A 25492-nucleotide genomic window follows, 5' to 3' on the forward strand; every position below is an offset into this window, starting at 1 on the left:
AACGCTTACAACCTCCTCCTGAGACTTTGTACCGACCCTGTCTGAAATTTTCCACACAATTACTAAACTTTGAGGCGCATTTTCCGCTTTTTGTATTCTTAATTTATTAGGAAATATAGAGTAGCGCATATCATACCCAAACATACGTATCTGCATATAACAGTACATTCTTAATGCTTGTATATAGTCCTAATTGCTTCCACATCTCATTTGCATCTTTAACATTTTTAAGGTATTGGCTTGGGTCAGGCTTTCATGGTATATCTTTTGGCTACTTATTACGAGTCTATTTGTGCGCTGATCGCATACTATCTGGTGCAATCATTCCGTGATCCTCTGCCCTGGTCCTATTGTCGATCGGAGTGGGGTGCGAATTGTATTGATGCAGCTCCACATAGTTGGCTCGAAGCTTCTAGAATCGTAGACTCTAAAGGGCTTAAGGTTTCCGATGGAAATTGGAGTTTGGTTTACGGTAATCTAACTAAGGAAAATAAGGAGCGGGTTAAATCGAGTTCGGAATTTTATTTTGTGTAAGTTTTGCTTAAATGGCTCTGGAAAGTTTTTCTTATTGGTTGTGGGATATAAAAGGTGTCATCTATTATTTGTTTAACAAAATTCTGATCGAACATCCACAGGAAGGAGGTGCTGCGTGAGAAAGACAATATCGACGATGGAATTGGTGCGCCGAACTGGGAGTTGGTGTTGGGTCTCTTGGTGTCGTGGACAACAATATTTCTGGTTATTAGAAGGGGTGTAAAAAGTTCTGGCAAAGCTTCGTATTTCTTGGCGCTCTTTCCCTATGTGATAATGGCAGTTTTATTGGTACGCGCCGTCACCTTGCCAGGTTCTGCCGACGGCATAATCTACTTCATCAAACCCGATTGGGGAAAGATTCTGGACCCTAAGGTGCGTAAACTACTTGAAAGTAACAACATGTTAAATTAAAGAAAATGTTTCTTCCAGGTGTGGTATGCCGCAGTTACGCAGTGTTTCTACTCCCTATCCGTTTGCTTCGGCAATATCATCATGTACGCCTCGTACAATAAATTCGACCACAACATCCACCGCGATGCAATGATAGTCACCACTTTGGACACTTTCACTTCGCTAATTTCGGGCTTCACGATATTCGGCATTCTAGGCAACTTAGCGTATGAAATTGGTACTGATGACATTGGTACAGTGGTTAAAGGAGGAACTGGCCTTGCCTTTATTTCATATCCGGATGCGATTTCCAAGTTCAAAACATTACCACAGATATTCTCCGTACTGTTCTTTTTGATGCTCTTCATTCTCGGCATCGGTTCTAATATTGCTATGACATCGTGTACAGTGACGGCGATACGCGATAGTTTCCCACAGGTTAAACAGTGGCATTGTGCTTTGGCTATATCTATAATTAGTTTCTTTATTGGATTGGCCTACGTAACGCCGGTAAAGAAGAAAACAAAATTGGAACTTATGAAAATTTAGTTATTAACTCATTGGAAAATTTTCAGGGAGGTCAATTCATTTTGACTTTGGTGGACTTTTATGGTGCTTCCATGATAGCGCTAATTTTGGGCATATTGGAGCTTTATGTTTTGGGTTGGGTTTATGGCGTAGATCGACTCTGCAAAGACATCGAATTTATGATTGGACATAAAGTGGGGCGTTATTGGCGTTGGTGTTGGGCGCTTATCACACCGGGCATAATGACGTTGATTTTGATTTACTTCTATGCGACATATCAATCACTCACCTACAACAATGTGCACTACCCAAATTGGGCTTATGGTATGTGAAATGCTATGCAATTATTTAAATTAAAATACTCACCAATAATAATATTTATTACCCATTCATTTTATAGCATTGGGATGGACTATTACCGCACTGGGTGTTCTACAAGTGCCTATATGGGCTGTAGTTGCTATCGTCCGACACCCTGGCGGTACTTTAAGTGAAAAAGTTCGGGGTGCTTTTCGACCAGTAAGCAGTTGGGGTCCCTCTGATCCTCTGCTTCGAGAACAGTACAATAAAGAGCTTGCGAATGATAGTAGTTCAAACACTACGGGTTGTTGGAACAAAGTCAAGAAGAATTTCTGCGGTTAATTAACTATTTATGTGATTTCTAAGACAGTAGGTGCTGTTTACGACTTGCCAAACTTTGTGTATTATAGGTTTTAGAAGAATCAAGTATACTTTTTGTAAAAAACACCATTAAAATATGTACGTAAATCTAAGATGGATCACCAGTATAAGCTTTAAATAAGTGTTTCTAAAAAAAATACATGTGATCATACAAATGCATGACTATTTTATTGAAAATACAGTATTTACATTATTTAAGGAATGCAAAGCACAACTCAATCACCTTTGTCTTATTCTAATGGAAATTCGTTTGATTCAATTTTTAAGCCTTTTGTATGTACGAGTATATTGTGCATATTCATTATAACTGCCAAAACTACAGGATATATCTTCCCGCTTCAGCATCCAATATCAAAAGTAGTTTACCATTATTGGGTAAAACCTTGCCAGCTGGTAGGTCTTCTTTATCGACAAATACTCGCTAAGTTAAGAAAAAAAAACTCTTGTTTGTTCAAATTGAAATAATTTGCGTTTGCTTGTACTTACTTTTACAATTTCCGCCTTGCCTGAGCCACACATAGCAAAAATGCAACACTTGGCATTGTTGATAAGCGGAAAGGTCATGGTGACCCGCTCTGGCGGCGGTTTGGGTGAATCTGCGATGGGCGCAATCAAACGAGTTTTCTCATTAAGCAATGCATGATTTGGAAATAACGAGCAGGTGTGCCCATCAGGCCCCATTCCCAAAAGCAGCAAATCAAATTCGGGAATACTTTCATCACTTAGATCAAATTCTTCTCTTATCTTCCGCTCATAATCGGCAGCACATTCGTCCAGTGGTAAGTTCAAGTTAATAGGTACAAATTGTTGTATGTGTATGTTGGTTTGTGGCACCAGTGTTGCTTTGTAAATACCATACGTAGACTCCGGATCTGTTTCGTCAACATATCGTTCATCACAGAAGAAAAATTTCCATTTGCTCACGTCAGAATTTACTCGTGGAATAGCTTCGCATAAGAAGCTTACCATGGAGCCTCCTTTGAAATAAACAGTTTTATTCATATATTTGTATGTATGTATGTAGTTTAACATAAGTACATTCCAAGGGCATTAGCATTGACCTTTCTTAATGTCTTCAGCATGTGCGTGCGTACCTGAGAGTCCCACACGAAAAACGCCATTTTTGGTGAGTGCCTGTTCGGCGCAATTCGAAATTTCACTGATTAGTCGCTCGACTACATCCAACTTACGGGTCACTACTGCCGTGGACATTATAAGTACAAAAATTACTGTTTATTAAAATATATTTATGAGCAACCATTCACCGCCGCCTTCAATCTATGTGCGCTAGTTTAACCATCAGCTGATTCTACCGTATGAAGTTACCGGCAAATAAGCTTTGACCACTTGTTGCTTGTCACTATCGCAACTATTCCAATAGCTTTATACCAAGGTGGATTTATTCCACCTTGCTTTATACGTATATACAAATATGTGGTATTCTTTGTGGAAGGAAAAAGCCGCACATGTGAGCTTTGTAAAGCTTTGGACTATAAGCTCGCACTTGGAGATTTGATGCGTATGTGTACGTCTTCGCTGAAGAAGCTTTTTCGAAATGTTTTATGAAAAAAAAGCTTTTTACAAGTTCAATGTTTCCAATCTACACGTACTGCTCCCAGTAAATATGTTTTAGCCCTCCATTAGGAGCGTGGACTACGTTCGTAGTCCAACTTATTTTTCTGTTGCAATATTTGCCAATACTGCTGTTTCTGTGGCGCCGCAATTTAATGGCGGATTCTTATAGAACTCGACAAAAGAAAACGAAATGAAGAAGTACAATTTTTTGATATCTCGCTTAGTTTTCAAGTAATTTAATGTTAAAGTTCTCTAATTTAGCGAAAAGTTGGTGTTGCCATACACCTGAAATAAAAACGAAGTTCGTATGCAAAGATGTTCAGTAGAAGGTTCATTGTAAAACTGCAGTATTTTTTGCTCTAATTTTAAGTTGAGAAATAATTTTTAAAATAAAAACATACAACTCATTCAAACTTAAAAACAATGATATTAAGCGTATCTCAAAAAATAATAAAGTAATTAAAATTAAATTAATTAACACAGTATTTTTGCGTAGAACTCCTTTTCGCGTGGGCGGCCTTCGGCCGCGCTTCAAAAAAATAACCCTCATCAGTCCAACTCCGGCTACGCAATCCACAGTATTTTTGCGTAGAACTCATTTCCGTGTTAAAACCATTGAACCCAAAATTAAAACATCATATGCGTGTATGTAGTAAGGAGGCACAATAACCCCCATCCCCAACATTAACACTAAACTTAAATACTTAATTTTTGTTCATATTTTTGTTTCATTTGCAGGCATCCGGCAACACCATACTGTTGTCATTCCAATCTTCTTATTCGCGTTTAAAATTGGAAAGTGACTGTATGGACAAATGCATTTGCATTTTATTTTAATAAAAATAATTCGAATATAAGGATAAAAATAAGTAAAAACACGCGTGTGAGTGTATATTTCGTGAATTTTAGTGAAGTGTTAAAAAATATATGGTGTAATGTGGCAAATTATAGTGAAGTTCCAAAGGGCATTGTGAGACCTTTTTTATTCAATATCTCGAAAACTAAGCTAGATATCAAAAAATTTTACTTCTTCATTTCGTTTTCTTTTGTCGAGTTCTATAAGAATCCGTCATCAGATTGCGGCGCCACGAAAACAGCAGAATCCCCCAATATTTTATAAAAAAAATGTTTTTGCTTGCTGATAAATGTTTATTTATATTATATTAAACGCCTAAAAAATATATTTACAATTACTTTTACTTATATTTCGTTATAAAAAAATGAAAACAGTTAATTCATGTTCTTTTGAGCTGTTTAATGGCAGGTTTTTAAAATGTTTGCGGAATTAAAGTGTTTAATAAAAAAAAATCAATCAAATTCATTCTTCTAATAATAAATTAACCTTATATCTAATACAAACTGACCAGTAAAAAAATATAAGGCTATACAAAAGAGTAAACATAGTTCAAATATAGAGCATATTTTATTCTGCCCAACAGGCGGTGCACACATCTCTCATATGTTCTTTGCATGCATACAAGTATTTACTACATTTTTGGCAAATTCTTCTGGAGGATTTATTACGACTCCTTGCGCAAATATAGCTTCGCCGAATACAATTTACCGCGGGTTGTGGAGGCGGTAAGGGGTCTTCTAAACTAAGTAAGTGCCGGGCTAGGCGCCGCACTTCTCTTGACACGAGTGGAATGGTTGATCGTTCTTCAATTTAAGGTGTTATTAGCTTCCAAGCAATCCTTTCAATAAAATCTTTTTTTCCGGATTCTTCGCTTTATAAACGCAAGTAGCATTGATTGCATATACAGGGTTTGATTGAAAAGTAATGAGCCTTATTTTTTTTAAGCAGTTTTATTAAACCTTTTGGCTTATACAAATAATATTCTTCAAAATAGGACCCTTGAGCGTCAATACACCGCTGGTAGCGGTCCTTCCACTGCAGGAAACATTTTTTAAACTCATTCGCCGGAATCGCGTTCAATTCGGCTGTTTTTTCGATCGCCTCGATGGAGTCGAAACGCCTCCCCTTCAGCTTTCTTTTCTTCAGGCGCGGGAGCAAGAAGAAGTCCGGAGGGGACAGGTCTGGGCTGTAGGGAGGGGGGAAGCACTGGAACCCCCATCTTGGCCAATGCAGAGGTGCAGAGGAAGGCGGTGCGCGCCGGCGCATTGTCGTGATGAAGGGTCCAATTGTTGAGGAGGTCGGGCCGAACCCGGGAGACGCGGTTTTTCAGCCGAAGAAGCACTTCTTTGTAAAATGCCGCGTTAACAGTGCTTCTTGGAGGTATAAACTCCTTGTGCACGATGCCTCGAGAGTCGAAAAAGATGATTAGCTGCATTTTCGCCATTGCACCGCTGTTGCCAGCGAACTGGCACCGTAGAAGGAGAAGGTCCAACGATGATTTTCCCCCACCAGCCGATTCGGTTGATCGCTTGGCAGATGCTCCGCGCGGGAGGTCTCATTACTTTTCAATCAAACCCTGTATATATTTAGCAAATTGTAGAATGCTACCATTGGCCATCGATTTGTTGTTCTCGCTACATTATACTTTTCGCACATCTGATCTACCAAATCCACGCCGATTATCGTTTTGTTATAGCAGGTTATTATTTCGGGTAACTTCTTGTCACCACTTTCTTGGTCAATCGAATTATCATGATGCATTGAGGATATCAGAACAACGGTTTTGTTTTTTTTCTTCTCTGTCTTTTCTTGGCAAAAACTTAGGGGGAATTTCCCGTTTATTTTTCCGCATAGTACCGATATATATAAGTCAGCTTCTTTTCATTAAGTAATTGCTTTACAAGTGGTACACTGGTAAACCAGTTGTCGCCAGTTATATTGCGGTTTGCTCCTTCTACTGGCTGCACCAACGGGAGAACAACTTCATATGGAGAATTACTAACCTTGTATGGTTCGTCAAGCAGAGTTCCCACGTAAGGCTCAAGATTAAATGTATAAGAAACTTTTGCATCGACTAACACAAACATCTTTAGCCCATATTTAGCCGGCTTACTAGGTATATACTGTTTAAAGGAGCATCACCCCCTCTAAAAGCCAATAACTGCTCATCTATTGTCAAAAATTCACTTGCAATCAACTTTTTTTGAAAATTAGCCACGAATATGTCAAATATATCTCTGATGGGCACAAATTTATCGACTTCTCTCCTATCATTTCTTGTTCTAAGGTCATCAAACCTTAGACATCTTAACAAAAATCTAAAATCCTTTTCACTCATTGTCAGGTAACTCAATGATGACTGACTCCTTTTGAGTTATCCCATATTTTGTGAGCATTTTTTTAGAACTTCTCAAAGTTCTAATTAGAAATAGAATTCCAATAAAGCCACTTATTCCTTTCCCTTTCAAATTTGTTTTGGATTTTTTCAATATATACATATATTTGTTGAATCAATTATCTTTTGAATAATACGAGGGGTGCCTTTTATATGTCGGGATTAGAGAACGAAAACAAATTTTAATCATCGAAAATCACTTTATTGTTTTTCAAAATATTCTCCATGAAGATTTATACACTTTTGCATGCGTTTGAACCAATTGTCGAAGCACTTTCGCCACTCTGAATGAAGTACCTCCAAAACATGCATTCTGAATGCCGCAACCGCTTCTTCAGGTGTCGAAAAACGTTGACCTCTCAGTTTGTTTTTTACGTACGGGAATAAAAAGAAGTCATTCGGTACCAAGTTAGGACTATACGGCGGATGACCCATTAATTCGATATTTTGGGTGCTCAAAAATGCATTTATTTGAGCCGATGTGTGAGAGCTCGCATTGTCCTGGTGAAGAGTGATCCGTCTTTGGCGATTGGTTTTCCTAATTTCTTGGAAGGCAACTGGCAAACAAATGGTTGTGTACCACTCAGAATTTACTGTTCTGTGTTGTTCTAGTAGTACGGTTGCGACATGTCCAGTTTTTCCGAAAAAACAGGCGACCATTTGCTTGGAAGTGCTTCGTGCGCGAACAACTTTTGTTGGATTTGGCTCATCTTGAAACACCCATACTGTTTACTTTCGGGTTCATACGCGTCAATCCATGATTCATCACCTGTCGCGATGTCATAGACGTGTTTCGAAGCCCCGCGATCGTATTTTTTGAGCATTTCCTTTGACCAATCGACACGAGCCTTTTTTTGAGCGATTGACAAATTGTGTGGGATCCAACGCGAACAAATTTTTTTGACAGTCAAATGTTTATGCAATATTGAATGTATGCTGGTCCCACTAATGCCCAAGATTGTCTCAATCTCACGATAGGTCACATGACGATCTTGCAATATCAGTTCGCGCACAGCATCAATGGTTTTCGGAACAACAACTGATTTTGGACGACCTTCACGAAATTCGTCTTGGAGTGAACTACGACCACGATTGAATTCATCATACCATCGATAAACACTAGTCCTTGATGGAGCTTCATGGCCAAAAAATTAATCAAATTCATTCATGCAATGTTGCTGAGTTAATCCACGTCGAAAGTTGTAAAAAATAATCGCACGAAAATGTTCACGATTTAATTCCATTTTTGGACCGAGATGAATCTTTTAAGTTACTGTACACAACACAAATAGCGCTGGTATTTCAAAACGTTCTGAGTACGTAAAAGCCAAAAAATGTCAAACTTTGCGATACAGCTGTCAGTTGCCAGATTGCAACACCAGGGTTGCCAAATCCCGACATATACAAGGCACCCCTCGTATTGTCAGTTAGAAAAAGTTGAATACTCGTACAATGAATCTCCGAAGCTACCCTTCGAGCGTTACCTTTTGGACCAGGAAAAAGTTTTATTATATTGTGGGAACGAATGCGTACCTGCAAATTAGCTCTCAATTTTTTCCACTTTGTTGTTTTGTCTCTGCCAAGGTAAAAATTATTGTCATCTGATTTTCTCTCTGCGTACGCTTCTGGCTCTATAATAGCTTCTTCTTCAGCCGAAGAAAGTTCTTGTTCAGAGTAAGTTTGATGATCGCTACTTTCTACGACATTGTCCTCTAGTTCATCTTCATCTGCTTCATCCATTGAACCTTCCTCTTCGCTAGAAAACTCAGCTAACCATTTCGTCCAAACAGCACGATGTGTGATCTGACATTTCAATCTCTACCATATAAATATAAAACAAAAATATTACTTTCTGTACTGAAATATTTGTTGCAGTGAATAGTCTCTAATTATGAAAATAATAAGATTTATAAATAATTCTATTTTTGGAATAATATAACTTACCTAGGTGTTCCAACAGACAAACTTTTAAATTGTGCACTCTGTAAAAAATGTATGACGGAAGCAAAGGCTTTTTTTATGGATTTTTAGCATTATCTATGTTGTTAGCACCGATTCGTGAGAAGGATAATAATTTCGCACAAATTTTAGAATTAAGGCCTCTGGTTTTGGGAGTAAAAGTGATACCGTTGGAAAGCTTAAAGCAGAATTATAAAATAAAAAATATAATTGCAATAATGTGGCCAATTTGTAGACTTGTTTATTCAAATTTTGAGGCGCCAATAAACTGCTCGCAAAAACATTGGTATCCTTTTAAAAAGTTAATCGGAGCGATAGAAACCGTAATTATGTGTATTTGTTCTTACTATTATCTATTATTATTGTGCCCAAGGGTATTATAGTTTTCAGTTATGTGTTTGTTTGGCTATATCTGGCAAAGTTTGGCGTACAAAGTAAAGTAACTTTAGAAGTAGTTTAATAAGTTATTTATAAATAATAATTAAAGAAAGGATGCCAACGGTTTTAAATGTTACTAAGGATGCTTTCCATTTCAATTCAACCGGGCTATTCGGGTCATGTTCTTCGATTTCGATGTAACTGAAATATGTTGCTCTCTGGTCAAAATAATGAGACACGTATTTTTTTGTTCGCCCGAAAAAATTGTTTTTCAAGAGTTATCGGCAATTTTGTTTTTCGGCTCAAACTCGATTTTTTTTAATTATATAAGAAACAATTTTTTTTAAATGCCCATAACTTAGTCAAAAATGAACCGATTTTAATAATTTTGGGTTAAAAATGATCGCAATTACTTACACGAGCGACTTCATGTAGAAACAGTTGCAAAAAAGTAGTTGAAAAAATGTCTTATATTATTAAAAAAAAATCGATTTTGAGCCGAAAAACAAAATTGCCGATAAAGATTGAAAAAAAAATTTTTTCGGGCGAACAAAAAAATACGTGTCTCATTATTTTGACCAGAGAGCAACATATTTAAGTTACATCGAAATCGAAGAACATGACCCGAATAGCCCTTTTGAATTGAAATGGAAAGAATCTATATAAGAAAATTGTATTTAATTACTCATAACTTAGTCAAAAATAAGCCGATTTGAATGATTCTGGGTTCAAAATAATTGTAATTACTTACACGAGCGACTTCATGTAGAAACAATTGCAAAAAAGTAGTTGAAAATGTTTTATTTTGCAAACAACAAAAAGTGCGAAACAGGTTTTTTACTCAAAAATTCATTACTCAAAAACAACTCATTTTAGCTACTGGGCATTCAGCTTAATTGAAGTTTGAGGTGTCCTCTTGATTTGGAAAAAGTTATAAAAAAAAAAAAAATACACTTTTTGAAATATTGAATTTCGACAAAATTTCAATTTTTTTTCTTTTTTGCTAAATAAAAAATTTTCAACTACTTTTTTGCAACTGTTTCTACATGAAGTCGCTCGTGTAAGTAATTGCGATCATTTTTAACCCAAAATTATTAAAATCGGTTCATTTTTGACTAAGTTATGGGCATTTAAAAAAAATTGTTTCTTATATAATTAAAAAAAATCGAGTTTGAGCCGAAAAACAAAATTGCCGATAACTCTTGAAAAACAATTTTTTCGGGCGAACAAAAAAATACGTGTCTCATTATTTTGACCAGAGAGCAACATATTTAAGTTACATCGAAATCGAAGAACATGACCCGAATAGCCCGGTTGAATTGAAATGGAAAGCATCTAAGTATTTGTAAAACTAAAACAAATGAAATCAGTGGTTATCTTCATAGCTAAATCGTGGTGTGTTTTTAACAAATTTTAGAAATTAAGCTACAAATAATTCGAAAATAAAGGGCCTTTCAAAAGGGACGCCGAGATGTCAGTAGTGAGTAATTCCTAAATGGTACCTATTTTTTATGCCATCTTTAACGTTTACCAAGTAGACAGATGTAAAATTTAACACGATAGAATAACCGTTAAAATTATTGAAACTTATTGTGGAAACGATCGATCTTTAAGGGGTCCCGCTGGTCTAGAGCTCGAAAATTTAGGGTATTTTCAGGAATTTTTTTACAATAAAAAAAATGAAAAAGATATTTAAATTTTTTAACCCTTTTATTTAACTTAATTTACATACAAAAATGAAAAAAAAATTTAATTTTAATAATTATAAAAATGGCGCTGAAGTTGACCCTCCCGAAAAATTGGACCTGGACGGTGTTGTTTATATTGGCTCTTCTATTTATCTGAAACACAAAAATAATAATAATAAAAAAAAAATTTCAAAAATGGCATGGTTTTGAATTTGACACTCTAAAAATCGCGGTTTTTAAGTTTTTTAATAAAAAAAACGAAATAATTGAAATAATAATATGATTCTAGTACGGGCGATAGTGATTGATATTGTGAGCAACATTTTTAAATTTCGGACGATTCGGTAGAATTTCTTTTGTTGACAACACCATTCCGAAAAAAGTAGTTTTGAGATAATTGAGTTTAAAGTTTTGAGAGTGGCCGCGTGACAAAACTGACTCTACCTGCTAAAACGGCTGTAGAATCGAAAATACTGGTAATATCCTTCCAAGAATTTGACAGTATATTCTTAAAAGCCTATACGTTCGAAATATCGATTTTTTGAAAAGACTAGGCCGCTGGGACCTCTTAAGTATAACATATTGTAAAAATCGCAATTTTTTGGTGGAAATAATCGTCCGAATGACTCGACAATTCAAAGGCTGTTAAGGATAGAAAAAGGACTGACAGAACAAAAAATTGACGTTCTGTTGAGAATATTGTCACTGTAACGCAAAGCGTTGCTGAACAACCTTCAACTTCGATATCTCAATTCTCTCAACAATTGGGCATTTATGATTTGACTGCTTGGCGGGTTTTACCTGCATAACTTTTATTTAAATAATGTTATTTTTCACATATAATTGTTAAGAGCCATATTTTGATTAAAAGTAGTGTAACCTGAAAGAATTTAAATTTTTACAAGTTTTATTTTAAAACAACTTCTAGGCGCGTCTTTTGAAAGATAAGTATATTTACCCATAATATTAAATGTTTGTTCTTGAGACGCATTTACAAAGCACTCTTTAACTGAAACTACACGTAAACGTATGACGCATAAACAAAACGTCGGGTACAGTAAAGATATAATTCGTGATTCAACCCTTGGGGCCATTACATGATTCGGGCAGTTTCATATTACGCAAACGGACTTTTAGTGCGTCGTTATAGTTTATTTGTAGGCATTCCCGGAGATAATTCAATTTTTGTACATTGCTGAAGTTCTTCTCTCTTCTCCTTCGAAGTGTTAGTGTCCCAAAGTGGAATTCCGTGATTTGTAAGTTTGCAGTATTTAGATAAGCAATATAATTGTATTATTTTTTTTATGATTTATAAGATCAATGTAAAATATTAGTATGTACTACTTACATACATCTAACGGTAAAACAGGTATCCACTTGAGATCTACGGATGATACATATAAGCCGTACAGTGTAAAAAATACTGAACATTTAAAAACCAGGTAAGATTACATTGGCCTTAAGGCAAAATTACAGTTAATAAGTCATGGCGCCTCTTTTAGGCGCTTTTCAAATGCTCCTTATTCATATTGACCAGGGTACTTTTTCCCTCGGGCCCGGAGTTTTCAGAGGGGCTCGGACTCGGGGGTAATTCGAAGAAATTTCCTGCTTGAAAAAATATAGTAAATAATACTTCTACCAGAGTTCCGTCACAGACTTTTTTTGGTGTCACCATATCGAATGTTATGATCACGATTACGAAGAATATATATAATATGGTGATACAAAAGTGTATATTATTGAGCTCTTATTAAAATGAAACATTTTATGCTACTGATTTATAAGGTAATTAATAATTATAGTGATGATTAGATTACATTTAGATAGTTGTATTTTAAATGAAGACCAATTTTAAAACGTAGTTATTCTTTAAAGCAATTTGTCCTTACGTTGATAAAGAATTAAATGTAGAGATAGCAATAATACTTTTTATAGTTTTTTTTAGAAATGTTTGATTTTTCACTGGGTATATTATTATATAAATAATTTTTTAAATTCGTTTCCCCAGTCAATTTCACACTTTTATTTTATTTTTTTATGTTTCGGCAACTAATGCGTGGCCTCTTTCAAGAAAAGTTTGCTATGTGAAATAACGTTACATTCTGGTAATCTTGTCAATTATTTTGAGCTTAAAACATATACGTTCTGAACAAGTGAACACTTTTCGCATTTTAGATACTTCATAAAACAAGTTATTTTGAATATTTATGACCGCCGAAGAAATTGATTTCAAGAGGAACCCATTTCTCGTCATCATGGACTCAGTTATTACTGGTATTGAAAATCGGTTTACTGCAAGTAAAAACATAAACAACATTTTCTCATTCCTCCGGCTATTTCCTAAAATTGAAAAAGCAGAACTTCAGACAGCAGCTCTTAATTTTGCTAAAAAATACCCTTCTGATGTGTCGGAAGAAATCTCAATTGAGATGTGTCACTTAAAGAGTGTGTACAAGGCGAATTTTACTGGAAATTCGGAATGTTGTACTACTGTGGGCAAAAAGTAAGGGGAATTTATTTGTCAAACTTCGCGGGATTAAAATTTCGCTCTAGTTATTTTTTTCATGAGTTGGCAGCATTGTTAATAACATTTGGGCCAACTTTCATGTGATGTCATTATCAGTAATATATTTGCGCTTGTGTTTACCAAACGACCAAGAGTGCATTTTTCGATTTTTACAATGTCTGATTTGATTGAGCAGAGAAGTGCCATCAAATTTTGTTTGCGGAATGAAATTTCGGCTGCGAAAACATTTAGCATGTTGCAGAAGACATTTGGTGACTCCACCATGTCGCAGAAAAATGTTTATAAGTGGTACAAAGACTTCAAAGAGGGTCGAGAACGTGTTGATGACTTGGACCGCTCCGGACGACCATCGACGTCAACAGATGACCAACACGTCAATAAAGTGAAGGAGTTAGTGCTCAAAAATCGTCGGTTGACTGTTAAAGACCTTACTGATATAATTGGAATATCAGAAGGATCTGTGAAAACCATTTTGAAAGACCATTTGGGCCTACGAAAAGTCAAATCTCGTTTGGTACCGAAAACTCTCAATTTCTTGGAAAAAAGTCGTCGCGTTGATGTGTGTGAAACAATGCTTTCTGACTATCAGGACAAACTCAAATCCATCATTACGGGAGATAAGACTTGGATTTATGCTTACGACCCTGAAACAACCGACCAATCAAGCGAATATCGTGCTAAAGGCGAGGCCAGACCGAAAAGAGCACGTCAAAGTCGTTCAAAAATAAAGGTCATGATGACAGTTTTTTTCGATTTTCGTGGTGTGGTGCACTATTAATTCCTTCCACCTGGCCAAACTATTAATAAAGAATATTATTTGAGCGTTGTGCGTCGTTTACGTGAAGCAATTCGTCTAAAAAGACCAGAATGATGGGCCAACTATTCTTGGTTTTTGCATCACGATAATGCACCGTCTCACACTGCACTCGTTCTTCGTGACCATTTCGCCAAAAATTCCACGCATATCTTTCCGCAACTACCGTATTCGCCTGATTTGGCTCCGTGTGACTTCTGGCTATTCCCGAAACTCAAGAGACCACTCCGGGGAACGCGTTTCGAGTCGATTGAGGAGATAAAAGCTGAATCGAAGAAGGTGCTGATGGCTATACCGGAAGTGGACTATTTGGCATGTTTCGGGGATTGGAAAAATCGTTGGCATAAGTGTATTTCATCGAGAGGGGATTATTTTGAAGGAGATGAAATTGAAGAATAAATAAAGATTTTTTATTTTACAACCAAATTCACCTTACTTTTTGCCCACAGTAGTATGCCTCCGTTCGACTTGTTGAATGCCATCACAGCTAAAAACTTGGATACTCTGTTCCCGAACATCTACATTGCTTTGCGAATATTCTGCACCCTGCCAGTGTCGGTTGCCGGCGCCGAAAGATCGTTCAGCGCTTTATCAAGGATCAGAGACTACCATCGTTCTTGTTCAACTTAGAGTCGAGTAACAGGGTTGGCAACTTTGTATTTGGAATTTGAGTTAGCAAGGAAACTCGACTTCGATGATATTATAAGAGCTTTTGCCTCAGCTAAAGCAAGAAATGCAATATTCTAAGCATCGTGGCAGTCATTTTCAAATATTTGTAAGGCTCACAAAATGATTAAAAAGTTTTAACTTTTTTCAGCTGCGTTTATTATTTCAGATCTGTGAAAAGTTTTCTAAAATTCATTTTAATCAATATTTCATAATTAATTCTATCAAAAATTTTATCAATGAATTTTTCAATGTTTAAATGTTAATATATATCACTATAACATAATACGCATTTTGATAAATAAAAAAAATTTGAAGGGGCCCGCATCTCAAGTTTCCCCCGGGGCCCGAATACTCTCTCCACGGCCCTGCCAGGGAGTGATTTCTGAAGTTTAATCGTTCTAGAGTCTAATGACAACAAGAAGTAGAATTTTTGTAAGGACAAAGTCGAAAATGCGATAATTACAATTAGTATGAAGTAATTTGTTCAAAATGCTCTTCTAATCTTATTCCCCTGATCCACGCCCCTCAAAAGCTTACAGATGCGTTCAGTTCATTAGTCTTCAACTTTGTTCCGTAAAAGTATGTATGTAGGTATATCCTTTACCTCAGAAGAAAAAAACAAAAAATAAGGGGTATAAAGACTTGCAGTTTGTATTCTAAAATTGTATTTGCACAGGCGTTGAGACCTTGCTTAGCGACGTGCCTTATCTCGAACGGCAGTTGAAAGTGATTGCCGCTGTAACAGGAGGATGCTAGTAAGGGAAATGATAAACAGACAACATTTCCGATATGTCGTATGTACACACGCATACGTGTGTGTGAGTAAATATAAGCCAATATGGGCGTAGAATACAGGGCCCGATCACAACTGGGAAATCTGCACTAATGAAATATATGTATAAATGTCGAAAATTCGTGTTTCGATGATGAAGGCCAAGATAACTGAAAAAGGGCTTAGATATGTAATTCACTATTAAGGAAAATAAAAAAAAAAATTCTTATTAGTACATACTAAAAAATTTAAGTTATTTGCACCTTTTGAATTAAAACCTTCACTTTTTATTGAATTAGGAGAACCTTTTAAAATTATTTCATTAACTTACTTGGCTACAAGTTCTCCGTAAGGGTAAAATTTTTGAATCCCCCGAAGCAAACAACAACGAAAATATCAAAACAAAACAAGTGATTCTCTCAGTTGTCGAGAAAGTGTTTTACCATGTCTTTACCGTGATATACCGTTATTTCACTGACTTGTTACACACACGCTAGTCATGAATTAGTCATAAAGTGATCGTAAGAGTGGTTTGTTGGTCAAAATATCAAATCGTACGTATGTAAATTACAAACATCGCAAAAATGGCTGAAAAACGTACATCGTTTGAGGTGATTCAACTATAATTATACAATAGAAAAAAGTGTGCAGTAGTTATCAGTTATCAGTTAACATAATTAATCGAGAAAAAAATGAAAATAGGGTAGAGCCCAAATATGCAAGTGGAAGACCACGGAAAATGACTGATCGCGTTGAACGTATTTTGTTCAGAAAAGTAGCGGCAAGCTCGCAGACTTCGACAAGGAATCTTGTTAGTGAGCTTAGAGTTGAGTGTAGGGGCGAAGTTTCTCATGTAATAGTCAGCTAAGTTTTGCAAAAGCGTTATATGTCCAGAGTTGCTCGAAAGAAGACTTTGCTCTTTGCACAGCATATTGAAAAACGGTTATCTTTCGCTAGAACGTACCCAGCTCAACCAGGTAGCTACTGGGATTATGGGATGCGCCTAAAATATTGCTATTCTACAACGATGGACCCAATAGAGTGTGGAGTCAGCCATTAAACGCGTCCGAAAGGTGGAATACTGTACCGACAGAGAAATTCTGCAAACTTTTAGTTTTGGTGCGTGGATGCATATCCAGCAAGGGAATAAGTGATTTGGTGTTTATAGAAGATAAGATGGATGTACGACAATATTTGAATATTATGTGATGCCATTTGAAAAATGTGGCAACAAAATGTATCTTCATTATTGACAACAAAACTCAGTTTAAATTCTACCAGTACAACCATCCAACACATAAAGCTCATGTGGTTAGAATCTGGTTTCTTCCCATTGCAGTAAAGTATTGGATACACCACCCCAAATAAATAGAAAATTAACAAAAAAAAAACACTCAAAATATCAGTCATAGCTTGACACAAAGTAGCCTAGGAGTATAATGTTTTAAAATTGATTCATTTATGAGAGATTGACTATAAGGCGTTACAGATGCCGAATGGGTTGGTGCGTGACTATCATTCGGAATTCACAGAGAGAACATAGGTTCGACTCTCGGTCAAGCACCAAAATTAAGAAAACATTTTTCTAATAGCGGTCGCCCCTCGGCAGGCAATGGCAAACCTCCGAGTGTATTTCTGCCATGAAAAAGCTCCTTATAAAAATATCTGCCGTTCGGAGTCGGCTTAAAACTGTAGGCCCCTCCATTTGTGGAACAACATCAAGACGCACACCACAAATAGGAGGAGGAATTTTAAATGAAATAACTTGATTTTCTACTAATGGCTTATAAATTATTTATTAGTTAAGTAAAATCAAAGATTGAAAGAAAACCATGAACAATATGTCTGAGTTTCGCTAAATTAGTAACACTGCGTCAGATTTCAGAAAAAACCTTCAGGTGAAGTTACCACCTAAGAGGGACTGAAGAGAGCCATCTACATAAATCCCATCCTACCTAACTTTTCTATAATTTGAGAGGCCCTGAAAAGTATTATGAAACAATTGCAAATAAATACATCGCGGCTGGATTTTCACCAATGGGAATATTCATGGCAAACTTTTCTTCCACTCGTTTAAGAACATAATAGCCTTGCAATGCATTCAAATTCACACCCTGTATTTGTATGATATGCGAATCAAATACTGGAAAGTGCAAACAGGAGCTCATAAAAAAGGTTGCGATTTACACAAAATCGAACTAAACAACCACAATTTTTGGGTTATCCATCGAGTGTCTCCCATGTTTATAGCACAGCTAGTTGCCAATATTAGTGGCAACGTGTTGTCGCAACGTATGTGGCACTTCAACTACAAAGCGCTACACGGCAATATTGGTGGCGGCAATTAATCTCCATAAATGTTCACCGCGAAAACATTTTTGCGGTGCCACACCCGCTTTCTCTCTGCAATTTGTGATCTACATATCTGGATACATCTGCATACATCCATAAGACACATTCGCACATTTACGCAATATCTCTGGTATTTGCAACGGCATTACATGTTGTTTTGAAACGTTGAAGAGGGCGGAAAAACCAATAGATGTTAAATATTTGGAGAACGTTGACGCAGCCAATTCGATTTGTATGTTTGCACTTAGTACTCTTATTACCTTCATCTCATAGTGGATTGCCGTTGAAAATGGGCAAAATCAGGCAATAACCATGCCCACTTTGGATATACTGGTAGCTTTTAAGGATATAGGAAATGTGTTTTAATTCTGCTTCAAAGAGAAACTCTAGCATCTAGCTCAAGTTCCCGCAATCCTACGTACCGTCCTTTATTAACACTATATTGCCCAAGGAAGTCATTTTGACTGCCTTTTTAGTTTTAATTGAAAAAACAATTACGTATACCTATAATGACACAATGTCTTAGAATTTTGTAATTTTTTGTGCAACATATAAATGCGTTTATTAATAAATGTAGTTACCTCCCCCTCCTTCATTTCCGTTGTATTCATATGTGTTATACATATACTGCCCAAAAGCAGTCATTTTGACTAGTTAGGAAATTTTAAATAATCAAATGACTCTTATTGAATTGAGTAAATTTCTTATATGACCAGTCTGGCTCTGTACTGAAATAACAGTTTTCATTTTACCGTTAGAGCATTTTTCGGTTGCCGCCACATGATATTTTTGTCGATTTGGCAGTATACTTGATAGGTTGCAGTTGCTCAATAAGCTAAAGTAGTACTTGTTATTCGAATCTTTATGTAGTGATACTTGTTCTAAGAAATTGTTTATTTTATTTCTTTTGTTCCCTAAATTCATGAAAGAAATGGCGAATAGAAGTGAGTTATTGGAAAAGCTAACGAACATAAGTGAAGAGTGCTTCGATATAGAGTCAGATGCAACAAATTCTGAACTATCATCTGAAGATGAAGCGGATTATATTCCAAGTGAAACTTCTGACACTGAAGATAGTGATGAAGAGTCGATCACCAATGATGAAAATAAAAGTGTCATCAATATGCCCTGGAAAAGGGTAGGGTAAATAGTGCAGACTCTGATGAAGAAACTGAAAATATCTTTCAGGAGACAGATAACAGCTGGCGATGGTACTGTATGGTCAAAATTTGACGAAGGTGGTATTTCTGGAAGGCTATCATCTACTTGTATTTTCAAGGGTGTGCAAAGCCCAACAGGCTACGCAAAAAGGAACATTATGGCAGATAATCCTATCAGTGCATTCTCGTTGATAATAGATAACTATATTATCAAACATATAAAAAAGTGCACAGAAGAAGAAGGCCGCCGAAATTGGAGGAACGATTGGACAAAATCATCGTGGAGCTTACGAAGCAAAAAATTTAAAATTGAGTTATTTATGGTCAGCAAAGTGGGGTCCCGAATTTTTTAGAAAAACTATGGTCAGAGAAAAGTTCAAGCAAATCCTACGATTTATTCGGTTTGACAGAAGAAGCGAAAGAAGTAGACGCCTACAAACAAATAAATTTGCCTTGGTTTCGGAAATATGGGACAAGTTCATTGAAAATAGTCAAGCTTGCTATAAACCAGGGCAAAATATAACAGTTGACGAGCAATTATTTCCCTCAAAAGACAGGTGCAGGTTTACCCAATATACCTTCTACTCAAATATGAACGAGACGTTATCAATAAAACGGTCCGCGGATGATATATGGCAAAAATAAATTTTTTGTTTTTTGGTAGGACTGTTATAAGCTTACATGGCAAATTTCAGCGTGATATGTCACATAGTTTGTTTTCTGTGCTACTGTAAACAAGTCAAGCTCGAGTGTGTTCTTCGAATTCTCTTTTATGACTTCAATTGTCTCAAAATGTTTTCCACGGAGCGGCAACTTGAGCTTGGGAAACAGGAAAAAGTCACATGGAGCCATATCAGGCGAATACGGTGCTTGCGGAACGATATTAATATTATTTTTGTTCAAATAATCGCGAACAAGACGTGATGTGTGAGCTGGTGCATTATCGTGATGCAAGAACCATGACTTGTTGTCCCACAATTCCATCCTTTTAAGACGAATGTTCTCGCGCAAACTCTTTAAAACGTCTAAATAATATTCAGCGTTAACCGATCGGCCTTGCGGAAGGAACTCCGAGTACACCACACCTTCGTAATCGAAAAAAACAGTCAGCATAACCTTAATTTTTGAGCGACTTTGGCGTGGTTTTTTGGGTTGATGTACGGCCCTCTTTGAACGATTTGTACCACTGGAAAACACGTGTACGCGATAGAGCAGAGTCCCCATAGGTTGTCTGCAACATTTTTAAGGCGTCTGAAGCCGAAATTTTGTTGGAATAAGAAAATTTCAAACAAATTCTTTGTTCAACTTGAATTTCCATCGTTAAATTCGAAGAACACACTCGAGCTTGACTTGTTTACAGTAGCACAGAAAACAAACTATGTGACATATCGCGCTGAAATTTGCCATGTAAGCTTATAACAGTCCTACCAAAAAACAAAAAATTTATTTTTGCCATATGTCATCCGCGGACCGTTTTATTGATAACGTCTCGTTCATATTTGAGTAGAAGGTATGCCTAATAAACCCAACAAATTTGGCATCAAATTCTGGCTTGCATCAGATGTTAGTAGCAAATATATTTTAAATGGTTTTCCTTATTTGGAGAAAGATGAACAACGACCATCGTCAATGCTTCTCAGTGAACACGTTGTTCTGAAACTTGTCGGACCATATACAAACTGTGGAAGAAATATCACGACCGATAACTTTTTCACTAGCTTGTCACTCGCGACAAAATTATTGGCAAAAAAAACTACTCTAGTTGGAACTATTAGAGCAAACAAAAGAGAACTACCCAAAGCAGCAGCAAACAAAGGAAGGATAAGATGCCTCGTTTTTCCACTATGCTATATTATATAAATCAGAGAATTGTGTTCTTACACTATATAAAAGCAAACTAAATAAAAGAGTAGCTGTTCTACGTTCTAAGCATAAATTTGTGAAAATTGATAAGAGTAATAAAAAAATGTTACCGGAATCTATACAATTTTATAACAGCACAAAATGTGAAGTTGATATGACGGCCAGAAAATACACAGTAAAATGTAGTTCTCGTAGATGGCCCCTTCAAATATTTTTCAATATTTTAGATTTGGCTGCAATAAATGCTTGGATCCTTTCAAAGAAACGACAGGAATACAAATACAACGAAAAGAGTTCTTGTTTCAATTGGCAGAACAGTTTTCCACTGAATACAGAGCAGCAAGACAGAAAAATTCATCAGAACATGAAGACCCAAAAAGATCAACTGCAACATTATCAAATGCAACCCATTCTAACAAACGCAAAATTTGTCAAATACGACTTTGCCACAAAAACAAAACAAATAATATGTGTGCAAAATGTCAAAAATATGTTTACGGAAGATGTACACATAAAAAGATTTCCACCTTAATTTGCATAAAATATACAAATATGAATGAACTATTTTTTTTCCAAGTGAAGTAAATTTTTTTTATTGTTAATATATACTAATAACTGTAAATAATATAAAAAATTTTAAAAATTAACTTCAAACAAATTTCTTTACACATTAGTTATTCTTTCATAATGCAGTCATTTTGACTGCATTTGGGCAATATAGGTATATACTAACTTTCAGTCTTTCTAGTGTTTTTTTGAGCTCTAGTAAGTGATTTGCACTCCCGTTTCCTACGCGCCGGTGCTAGTTAAACCTATAATAACTTTGCTGTTTTCACAGATATTTCGTACTCAATAGCTCGTTTGTCCGTTAGCAAAATTAATATTATAAGCAACAAACTTAGTTCTTCTTCTTCTTCCTTCATTCGCTGACATGTATTTGGTTTTCGCCACAGTGGAATTTTACCAAACGAAGTAATTAGAAGAGTACGCAAGATCAGGCACTACCTTATTTTGAATCTGACCCTGTGAAAATGCAAGAATTAGTATAATTAAAATACTAATTAAAAAATGTTGGTTGTTAAAATATGAAAATTACGAGAACTCACCGATCATTGATAAAAAAATTTAAGTAAAGCGAATTCGATCAACATATCAAAATTAAGTTCAAAATACATAGCCGCGCAATTTAATGCCTTCAGTTTAAAACATGTTGAAATTTCCAAGTAAGTGCTATGAAATTATTGCAAAAGAGACCGACTTGTTACGCCCTCGAATTTTTTAAACAATAGCAAAATTTAATAACTTCAACAATTATGTACATAGTTTAAGGAAATCGATGTTATCTTTGGTTTCGAAAGATTAACGAATGTTGAAAACTTGGTCCATCCATGACCAATCTGTAAGCCTGAAGAAGCACATATCCCCTCTTTTTCTGTAGATTCCGTGCAATAAGCTCTGACCCGCACTAACAAACTTGAAAAAACATATACATTCTGCCTTCCATTCTTTTCGCGCACAAAACCCATTTCACCATTTTTTTACTTATATTAAATCTTTACCCGAAATAATACCATATTTCCACTTCTTTTGTTTTTTGTTTGTTTTGATTCAATTTAAATGGCTGGAACATTATTATTTCCCCTCCCATAAAAATTTCCAATAATAATAGCACTGCGTTACAAAAACAAACTTTTTTGCTGTTCTATGAACCAAATATACTTTTTCGGAAAGGGGAGAAAAAATAAAAATACACGTGTATCGGCGATTTTCATGTACACGTCAGAATTTTTTTTTATGTATAAAATATAGAGCTCGTAGTCCGCCTGTCTGAAAAACTTTGGATCAATTTCTAACCCTTTTTCCGTGATCCAATCGCGGTTTTATATCTCTATTGTAATGCGGAGTGAAATACCTTTCTTTTGATACCCACATCGGCATATCTCATGCAATTTTTTTTTTAATTTCGAACAGGTGGCAGCCCTGTGAAACATTGTCAGTAGCAACCCCTAGGAGAAAAATCTAGAAATGTGATACACTATCTGTGTGCCCAATTTCATTCAAATCCGTTAAGCTAATCCTGAGATCGTGTGGCTATACAGATATCCATACAAGAATTGCTCGTTTAAAGTTATAAAATACAAAAAAAAAAGATTGTGACGTGTACATGAAAATCGCCGATACACGTGTATTTTTATTTTTTATCCCCTTTCCGAAAAAGTATATTTGGTTCATAGGACAGAATGTGCGTAACACGGTGTAGGAAACGAAATATTATATGATATGCAAGCAAAGCACAAACTTTTGTGTTGGATTCGAAGACAACTGAAACTGATTAAACTTTCTGTAAAACACAATGGTTGGTCTTTTGGACGAGTTTTCCTTGTGCCAAAGGAAAAACATTGATTACAGCATAATGGTCCAGTTCATTTTTTGATTGCTACGACGAAATTCTTCGAATAGAGATGTCTGAGAATGTGCATCTAGTTGGATATGGAGACAACATTGCAGCTGACATAACTGCTCGAAACACTGACAAAACCTAAAGGAAGTAATCAAGTGACGATTCGAGTACAGACTTGGCTAAAGGGCCATGGATTACAATTGACCACAGAGAAAACAGAGCTAATCTTTCTAACTAATAGAGGTAGTATGCAAGTACTCGGTGCCACTTTATCGACAAAAAGAATTGTTCAAATACCTAGGAGTGTAACTGGACGCAAGATTAACTTATTGGGCGCATATAAATCATGCTGCGGCATGTTAAGTCACCTCATGTCAAACATTGGAGGTACAGTTCAGAGCAAGCGAAAGCTTTTAATGGATACGGCGAACTCATGTGCTCTCAGAGTGGCTTCTTCATACAGAACAGTATCAGAAGCACCGGTCTTAGTTATCAGCGGATCCATCCCTATGGATCTTTTAGCCCAAGCACACAAACGGAGACGGCAAAAATCTTAGGAACTCCAGCGCATGCTTCTCCGACATTAGAATTTGCTTACACTTTGGCAAAAAAAAAATGGAGCAGTATGGTAGATGGACAGCGATTAATATCCAATTTAAAAAAGTAGGTAGAAAGAAAGCACGGTGAAGTTAATTATTACCTCACACGATTTTTATCTGGATATGGGTTCTTTCGTAAGTATTTTTGGCGAATGCGAAAGGTGAACCTACCAAATTGCATTTATGGTGGTATCTTCAAATACGAGAGGCGGAACATAGAGAGAACAGCTCTGCAACGAGCTATTGGTGTAATCACACCCGAAGAAATAATTGAGGAAAGGCGAGGATGATAGGCGAAGAAAAATGGAATGTCGTCGCAAATTTCGTTGAAAATCTTATCCGAAAAAAGCATAAGCATATGTTTTTCAAAACAAGAGACCCTAGACGCAGGGTGAGTAAGTTAATGTGTCCTTCTTGGCGTCCTACACTTGTACCTCTCTACCTCGAAGCAATGCGGAAACAGTCTCGGGGTTGAGGAAAAAACCAAAAGGAAGAAGAGGAATTTTTTTAAGGAAATCACCACACACGTAGTAACGACGGTTACTATACGGTGCGAAGGCATTTTTAACCCCACCTCACAGTCAACTAAAAAAAAGGAAAAACTTTCGATTGCCGTTAGGAGTATTTACAACAAAATATTTGCTTATAGTAATCTTGTAAAAAACCTGAAAGAGCTGCAGCCATAGTTTAACCCCTTGAATACGTATTCCTTTGAGAAAATACTTGCGTGTGGAAGGGATTTATGGGCATGTAAAAGCAGTACATTTTATTTACATAAGAGTTCATTTATTTCTAAAATATGAGTGATTGATCAGGTAATTAGAATTGCACAACAAAAATCTGTTCCTAGGGCAAACAAGTGCATCACGTGTCTCGGACATCAAATCTACCCAAGGGGTTAATCAAAAATGGCTTCAAATCAGAGCCATTGAGGAGGTTTTAAAAAGAGTTCGGAAAAGGTGTCGAGCCCACTTGGAAATGGAAGAACATCTTTGATCATCTTTGCAGCTTTGGTTCTTGTTTTTGTTGTGTTTGATTCTAAAAAATAAATTAACAGGTGATTGGAAATAAATGTATCAGAAAGGAATTACTTGCATTAGTTTGCGTACCTATGTTTTTCAGACGTATTTGCCTATTTTGGTCCATACTCCGTATATATATCGGTTCATCCGTAAGATTTATATATATATAATTGGCGCTTACACCTTTGTTGGGTGTTTGGCCGAGCTCCTCCTCCTATTTGTGGCCTACGTCTTGAATGTTGTTCTACAAATGGAGGGACCTACAGCTTCAAGACAACTCCGAGTGGCAGATATTTTTTTATGAGGAGCAGGTGAGGGGGAGAAATACA

The 25492-nt window shown here is 36.2% G+C and overlaps 3 protein-coding genes across 5 annotated transcripts in view; 2 read left to right on the forward strand and 1 right to left on the reverse strand.

Annotated features, from left to right (window-relative positions):
* The window catches only part of LOC129243965 (sodium-dependent nutrient amino acid transporter 1-like), a 40057-nt gene extending 37710 nt beyond the window's left edge, over positions 1–2347 (forward strand). For 2 of the 3 annotated variants that reach the window (XM_054881473.1, XM_054881474.1), the window contains exons 6-9: positions 636–906; positions 964–1434; positions 1500–1776; positions 1853–2347. In XM_054881473.1, the coding sequence (XP_054737448.1) occupies positions 636–906; positions 964–1434; positions 1500–1776; positions 1853–2094 (1261 nt within the window). In that variant the 3' untranslated portion in view covers positions 2095–2347. Of the gene's footprint in view, positions 1–232; positions 531–635; positions 907–963; positions 1435–1499; positions 1777–1852 lie in introns of all 3 variants that reach the window. The other variant, XM_054881475.1, reaches the window with a different exon arrangement.
* Positions 2271–3490, reverse strand: LOC129243966 (probable 6-phosphogluconolactonase). Its single transcript, XM_054881477.1, has 3 exons — positions 3228–3490; positions 2620–3110; positions 2271–2554 (listed from the first exon to the last, which is right to left on the reverse strand). Exons 1-3 carry the CDS (start codon positions 3343–3345, stop codon positions 2450–2452), a joined length of 714 nt encoding a protein of 237 aa, XP_054737452.1. The 5' UTR covers positions 3346–3490; the 3' UTR covers positions 2271–2449.
* A 538-nt stretch (positions 3491–4028) lies between these two features.
* Positions 4029–25492, forward strand: part of LOC129245284 (protein CBFA2T3) — a 191750-nt gene continuing 170286 nt past the window's right edge. The window contains exon 1 of the mRNA XM_054883363.1: positions 4029–4591. The gene's annotated coding sequence lies outside the window, so the exon portion shown is untranslated. The remainder of the gene's footprint in view (positions 4592–25492) is intronic.

Source organism: Anastrepha obliqua, chromosome 4 (assembly GCF_027943255.1).
Source record: "Anastrepha obliqua isolate idAnaObli1 chromosome 4, idAnaObli1_1.0, whole genome shotgun sequence".
Lineage (NCBI taxonomy): Eukaryota > Metazoa > Arthropoda > Insecta > Diptera > Tephritidae > Anastrepha > Anastrepha obliqua.

Coding starts and splice junctions, on each gene's coding strand:
- LOC129243966 (XM_054881477.1), bottom strand. CDS start 3,345: ATGTCCACGGCAGTAGTGACCCGTAAGTTGGATGTAGTCGAGCGACTA. Junction 3,111..3,227: donor TTTTCGTGTGGGACTCTCAG/GTACGCACGCAC, acceptor TTTATTTCAAAG/GAGGCTCCATGGTAAGCTTC. Junction 2,555..2,619: donor GCAAGGCGGAAATTGTAAAA/GTAAGTACAAGC, acceptor TTCTTAACTTAG/CGAGTATTTGTCGATAAAGA.